General features: G+C 52.3%; 1 protein-coding gene across 1 annotated transcript in view; it reads left to right on the top strand.

Moving 5' to 3' along the window:
• The first annotated feature begins 500 nt into the window (after positions 1 to 500).
• Positions 501 to 7,185, top strand: part of FAM78A (family with sequence similarity 78, member A) — a 9,086-nt gene continuing 2,401 nt past the window's right edge. The window contains 2 exon segments of the mRNA XM_009697271.1: positions 501 to 774; positions 777 to 1,074. Coding sequence (XP_009695573.1) covers positions 744 to 774; positions 777 to 1,074 — 329 coding nt within the window. The 5' untranslated portion in view covers positions 501 to 743.

Here is a 7,185-nt window from a genome sequence, read left to right as displayed (position 1 = left end):
GATTCCGCGGCGCTGAGCGGGCGCGGAGCGGGGGAGGTGCGCAGCCCCCGCAGCCCGCCTGCGCGACCACCACCGCCGGTTTATTCTTTCTGGTTTCGGCTATTTCTAAGGGAAAAAAAGGGGAAAGCAAACAACAGCAACAACAAATAATCCCCCAAGCTCTGACATCGCTGGCGGAGGAGCCTCCAAAATCGGATATTTGGCTACTTTTTGCATTTTCCACCCGTCTTTTCTTTCTGTTATTATTGTAATTTTGTGCGAAAGGAAGTTATGAACAACTGCAAGTCAGGAAGTGGAAATCCACACCGGTTGTGACAAGCTGGGGCTAAAAAACTATTTCATTATTTATATAGATGTGTCTATCAACATTCTGCTTTTCATCCAAAGAATAAAGGGAAATACCAGCTAGTCCTATGTTTGACGGTGAATGACAGACCGCATCTGAGGAAAGGAAGGACTAAATATATCAGCTAAGAACACCACCGTTATTTATTGAACTCAAGAGACCTTTTTTTTAACCCAAAGACTGTTTGAGCGAGAGATTTAATGGGTCGTTAAAAGGGGAAAAAAATTTTAAAGGCCCTTTTGCTTCTGAAGTGCAGCTAACCTCAAAATAGGAGCAGTACTTGCAAGAGAGCTACTCAAATTAAGGCTTTACGTGATGAATTTTCTATCCTATGGATATCAGTTTTGAGATTACAAACCAAGAAGATCTGTAATTGATCTAGCACCAGATAATTTCAATGCCTAATATTCCCCAGGATTGCTGGAGTACCCCAGGAGCTGCGTCGGACTGTACTCGGGGTATGCCATGGGCTGTATTCAGAGTATTAGCTGCAAATCCAAAGTTTTCCGGGAAAGTATTTCAGTGATTGAAGTCAAAGCCTCCATCGATCCCATTCCCACCAGCATCGACGAGTCCTCCAGCGTGGTCCTGCGCTACCGGACCCCTCACTTCCGAGCCTCTGCGCAAGTGTTGGTGCCCCCTATTCCCAAGAAGGAGACCTGGATCGTGGGCTGGATCCAGGCTTGCAGCCACATGGAATTTTACAATCACTACGGGGAACAGGGAATGTAAGTATTTCCAAGAGCGCGTGCGGGTGCCTTTGCCTAGCGGGAAGAAAGAGGGGGAGGACCATGGCCTGGCTGGGAAATACTGGATTAAGCCAAAAATTATAATCCAGTTTGATTTTAAAACCCAGCTCTTCTGGAACTTAACAGGACTTTCTCATGTGTTTAAAATCCAGGAGAGCTTGTCGCTGCCCTTTTAAAGGACTGGGTGTTCTTCTCTTCTAATGGGAACGTGCCCAAGCCCTAACCAAACCCCACTTGTTCTGGTAGGAACCCAAAAGCAATCCTAGATTTCTCAACAGCTTTTGGGCAGCGCTGCAGATCCTGAAATCCCAGGTCAGCCCTGCCACGACAGGCACCCCTGTTTTGGTACGTGGTTTACACGAGGGGTTCCCCGACCGCCAGCTCCTCTCGTCTGCATCCCTCCCCATCCCTCGCGGGGTAAAACTGCGCATCGACAAGCCCCAGGGAAACCCGAGGGCTGACACTTGTGGCACGGCGCCGGCCCCAGCGTGCTGTACTGCTGCTGCAGTGGGCCATGGCTGGGAGCTCGGTAGCCCACCGGCTTTGGGAGCACATTTAACGTCACAGGAGGAATCCTGCTTGCTTTGCCCACAGCAGCAGGCAGCCCACAGGGAAAGAACGAGATGGATTTAACCCATTGATAATTAAACCCTTTGCCTCACCTTGGAGCGGGGTGAAAATTTCACATTACCCTCCTTCTGGGTAATGTAAGTGTGGGAAGATGTAGGTATATACGTAAGGGAGGGGGAATCTAGGGGCTGTTTGCACGCCAAAACCCCCGTGGTACTAGTCAGACAGTCATAGTGAGACAGGAATGAGTCAAATTAGAATGTCACCTCCCTACCGAGAAAAGTCATCTCTCCCCGGTCCCCCACCGGTTTGTTCACCAAACGTTGTTGCAGGCTTATGGGCCGTAGTTAAATCTGCAACAGCACCTGATCTGCAAATGCCTGCACAGAACTGCAATTCTGCAACTCATGGTGCTGAGCAGCACCAGGTGCAGCCTCCCGGCGCAGCAGAAATCTGTCTGTCCAGCCACGGGGACAAAACCTGACCGCAGAGCCCGGTGCTGGCAGATGGTTTGGTGCCTGGAGGTGCTGATGCTGCCCGGTCTCTGGAGGCGAGGGAGAAAGGATGGGAAAGTAAGGTCTAAGCAACCCTTCCGTCTGCTGATGCGAAGTGCCCTGGGTCGGGGGGACGCCGGCTCAGCCCCTGGAGGGTCAGTCTGGGTGGCGTAAAAAACGGCGAATGAGGGGGGCTGAGGGCGGATGGGAACACGGAGTTAGGGGTGGGGAGCAGGACAAACGCCTGAAATCATTAAGGCAGTGCCTTCCTGACGGCCTGAACATCGGCACGCACGCCCCGGCCCTTCGTCCCTCCCTTCTGCCTCTAAGCCCAGGTGAGGACTCGGGTTGAGCATCTCGGGCACAAAGCGAACACCGTTGTAAGGCCGGAGGGAAGGGCATCCCCAGGAGCAGCCGTAAGCGCCAGGCTGGTCCCCCCTGCTGTCCCCACCTCCCCTCTCTGCTCAAGCAGACAGTGCCTTCAGAAGCAAACTGGCACCCGGCAAACACCAGCGCTGAGGCTCAGCGAGGCAGCAGACCAGCTTATCTTGATTTTAAAAGTACTTACAGCAGGCCCGAAATCTGTAGGCTTTTTGGCTCCAACACCATCTTTAGCAAGGACAATTTGTTGCTCAGATGTTCCCAATTCCAGGCCTTTGGGATTTGCATGTGTAATTCTCGGGCTCATTTAGAAATCCTGTCTTTAGCAACCAGCTGCAAAGGAAAACAGAAAAGTCCACTGTATATAAATACAGCTCACATCCACCGAAATAAAGAGGGCTGCACAGAGAGCTGTTCTGCCAGTGCCGCAAACCTCAACATGTCCTTTTTATTTCTCTGCACCTGAGTTTCCCTGTGTTCAAAATGAAGATTTGTTGCCGTCTTCCCTTGCTGGAGTGCTTTGAGACAAAAAAAGTTGTATCTACAAGCTAAGTGCTGTGAACAGGTAGCGAGAATTCAACACTGCAGCTATGTAGGAGAGCTATCAGCCAGAAAATCATGGGAACAAAGATTTTTTTTTTTCCCTAGGAGGTTCATTGACATTTAACTGATATTAAAAAAAAAAAGTTACCCAAACATTAGTAGGAATTGGTCTGCTCCTCCACTCTCTTTCTATAGACGTGTCACCATCTGAAAGCTATAAATAAAGGGGTTTGGGAGGAAAGGCCCCTTTCAGCGCCGTTGAAACACGCTCTTGGAAGACCTTTAGAGAGTTGGAGGCAGGACACAAACCTATCGGAAAGGATGGGCCAGGGCTTTAGCTGGTGTAACTCGATGTAACCCCACTGACCTCCGTGGAGCTGCACTGATTTTTGCCAGCAGTGTGTCTGTCCCAACCGGCCGTGATGAAGAGGGACTACTGCAACACACAGGTTTTTGATCGCTCTGGTGACAGGCAAACAGAGAACTGCAAATAATCAAAAATCGGTTGGTCAGCTGGAGCATCGATACTTACAGCGGGCTTTGGATTAATTTTTCATTTTTCTGCTCCGGAATTGTTAGCTGTATGTAAGCTGGCCATTACGTTGAGGACAGAAACAGCTGAGAAATACTGGAGCAGATGGAGCTGTGCATAATGCTTCTATAGGGACGTTAGCTACAGAGGGGATAATTTAGACCCACGTGTTTAAAGTGGCACTGACAATTTGGGGGCTAAATGCAGCGGTTTTAAATGTAAAGGAAAATAATTAAAGCTCAGATAACACGTAAATGCTGGCATTATTTTACATGTAAGTTAGTAGATGCTGCTGGGAACATGAAAACCCTCAACGTGAGGATGCGGGTGTCCTCTCTGACCCCCCCCCTCCATGCAGAACTGGGGCAAACGCCCGTTGGGCCCCATGGCTGGTGTTACTGCCCCCCCCAGCAGGGTTTCACCCCGCACCCTTAGGGGAGGATGCGGCTGTGCAGCGGGTGCCAGCAGGATCAGGCCACGGAGCCCTGACCTGGGCAGGAGCAGCCGGACCAGGTCCCCGTTGGGGTCTCCTGGGGTGGGGGCTGGTTTCTGTGCCCGGCCGTGCAGCACCTGGTGGGACCCGTGTCAGCGGCCGGGCAGTGCCGGAATAGCATTAGCCAGCCTTGTTTCTTCATCTCCATGGAGATGGAGATGTGCAAAACAGAGAGAGAAATAAATTGGAGTTTGAATGTGATCAGCCAAGAATCTGGAGAAGTTTCAGGTAGCTATTTCTCCCCTGGAGGACCCGGTGGGGCAGCTTGCAGCATTACATCATTGCTTTACCTTACCGGGCATCTCTCTCTTGTGAGATTAAATCTTCTGTGCCCTGCAGCAGAGACACAATGAACTCGAGAAATCAACTTGTCAAGAGACTAAACCCCCAGTCCTCGGGAGGGAAAACACAATCAAAAACAGATTCACCAAATAAAAAAGAGGTTATCCTTTCCCTGGGAAGCGAAGGGAGGTCAGTTCACCATGGGAATTTACCCCTCCGGGGGTTTAGAGGAAAAGGCTTCGCTGCCCTCGCATGGTCCCTGGCCCTTACCTGTGCTGTCGGCACACGCCTTGGCCCCGTTAAGTGGGCTGTCCAGCCTGACTTGAGCCTGCTCAGCTGAACCAGCAGAAATTTCTCCCTTTTTCTTAATGCCGGTTTTACTCTCTGAACCGGCATGCATCAAACACCACTGCCGGTTCAAGAGCCGAGGCAGGAACGTGCGGCTGGAGGACGGGGGGAAGAGGGACCGCAGCAGCGCGGCTCCGACAACTGGGGAACGACATCTTAAATTTCCTTCTTTGCTATAACCCTGGCTTGAATTGCTTGACGTGCCAGAGTAGGTGAGAGCGGCACTGCAAAGGACAATTTAAAATTAAGCAGGTCCGACGATCAGGTTTTCTTTCTTCCAGTTAGTCACCAGCACAGGCGTGGCGGGAGGCAGGTAGGAGCAGGGATGCGAAATACCCGAGATGGCTTTTCCCTGTGCCCAGGCGTTGGACGGGTACCTGCGCCGAGCACCGTCTGCGTCTGAGCGGGGCTCCTCTTCTGTCGGGAGCTGGGGGAGAGAAGGGTGTCGGAAAGCAGAAGGTTATGCAAGTCCATCTGGCCTGTGACTAATTGGGAGCTTTAAGGAATTGGGGCTGAGGCTGCAATAGTGCCTGATGCCTGGCTGAAAAGGTTAACTGAATATACCCGTGTCACTGCTGGATGCACAGGGCTGGAGGCTGCCCTGCTGGGATTTGCTGTCGGTGCACGGGCCGCTGCAGCGATGGCTCGGTTCGTGCTGTGGGGCAAGCTGGGGGCTTCACTTCGCCTGACAGAATAGGAAGAAACGTATCTGACTGAGGACTGGGAAGGCCAAAACCTCCATAAAGCTGCTTGGCTGTCAGCAGCAGGGCTACAGTTGTGCCACAAGAAATAGCTCAAAGTTCCTTCTGGTAGCAAGAAGACATTTGCTAAGAGAGGTTTATTGGCAGCTCCAGGCTCTGGTGACGCCCATACTGACTCTGAAGGGTTCAGAAGTGGCAGAAACAGGCTTGTCAGTATTACAAGCCAGAATCTACTGATTTTGGAGCAGATCGGCTATAGCGCATCCATGAAACCAGATCGGTTGGTTTCTTTCCATGCCTCTTCCCTGCTATTGTCAGCAAAGTGTTTACTGGGCACTTTCTGGTCTTTCCTTGGCTCGACACCACCGCAGAAAGATGCTGATGCAGCCAAAGATCATTCCACAGCGTTCTTTCCAAAATCATCCAAAAGGCCAGTTGTTGGCATATTATTTAACAGGGACGTACTATGCAAGCAAAGGCTACCAACCCGGCTGGCACGCAGGCTTTGCTGGAGCAGCAGGCGAGGGGCAACCATCACCACCACCACCCCCCCGCATCATGCAGCCTCTGCTTTTGCTCCTATCATGGGACCATCACAAGGCCTCGTTTTTTCTTCTCGTTACTAAGCTGCGTAGAGAAAGCGTGATGGTTTTGAAACCCCAGGGTTAACCACACGCTAGAATTAGGCACAGCGTGCTCCACGAAGAAACACAGGCCAGTTCTTCCCCGTTCCTGCCCACGCCTTTTCTTAAGCAGGGTGCACTTCTGAACCACCCTGCCTGCAGCCACGCTGCTCACGAACACGCTCGGCTTTGCGGTGGGGTTTCTCAGGCTCTGTAGGCAGCATCCTGCCCTCAGCGACCTGCCCGGGCCCTGACACAGCTCCACCTTTTTTTTTGCTCTGATTTAAACCCTGGGCAAATCCTGAAAATGTCCTGCAATTCTGTACTGGTCTGGGATCAGATATATCTACTGGGGATGAAGATGGGGACAAGCAGATCTTAGCTGACATGCAGTTTCTGAGCATCCTCTACCTGATTCTCCTGCCATTCGCCCACCAGACTCTGATCCAAGCGGGCTGGAGCAGCCCAGGAGCGTTATCAGCCTCTTGGAGCATCTCAGGTCCCAGTTTGGCACCTCTGTACCCACAGAGATGCTGTGGCTGCACCTCAGCACCGCATCTGTCACAAGGTGAACCTCCAGGAAATCGTCACATCTCATCCCCGGGTGACGGCCAAGCTGAGTACCGGCCACTGTCTGAATGGGAAGTAATCCTAAACCGTGTGCTGAAAGGGAGAGAAAGAGCCCCCAGATGGTGTTTCAGAGCCGGGCTGTGCGGTGAGGAGGAGGTGGGGGGCTGCAGAGCGCGACCTCCGCTCATCTGCCCGCCGAGGGCTGAGTTCCTCCGACACCGCCGAGGGCTGATTTCATCCGACATCCCCGGAGCCGTTCCCTTCTCAGCTCTCCCTGTAGAGCGTGGGGGACGGTGAGCCAGGATGACTCCGGTTTAGAGGGTAGGGAGTATAAACATCTCCCCAGTGGATGGGGGTCCTGGCAGGACTGCTCAGGGATCTCCTTTTGGCTGCCCTCACTAAAAATTTTCTTCCAGGGAAAGGACTCCCTCTGCCTGCTGGCTACGCGCTCCGGAGGAGAGGATTGCTGCAGCCGCCCTGCCGTAGCTGACAGCAGCCCATAAATCTGCGCAGGGAGACATCGCGCTTGCATAACCCCCGGTCCTGCTGCTCC

The sequence above is a fragment of the Cariama cristata genome, unplaced genomic scaffold (assembly GCF_000690535.1).
Source record: "Cariama cristata isolate BGI_N322 unplaced genomic scaffold, ASM69053v1 scaffold4513, whole genome shotgun sequence".
NCBI lineage: Eukaryota > Metazoa > Chordata > Aves > Cariamiformes > Cariamidae > Cariama > Cariama cristata.
This window is presented reverse-complemented; position numbering and strand designations above follow the sequence as displayed.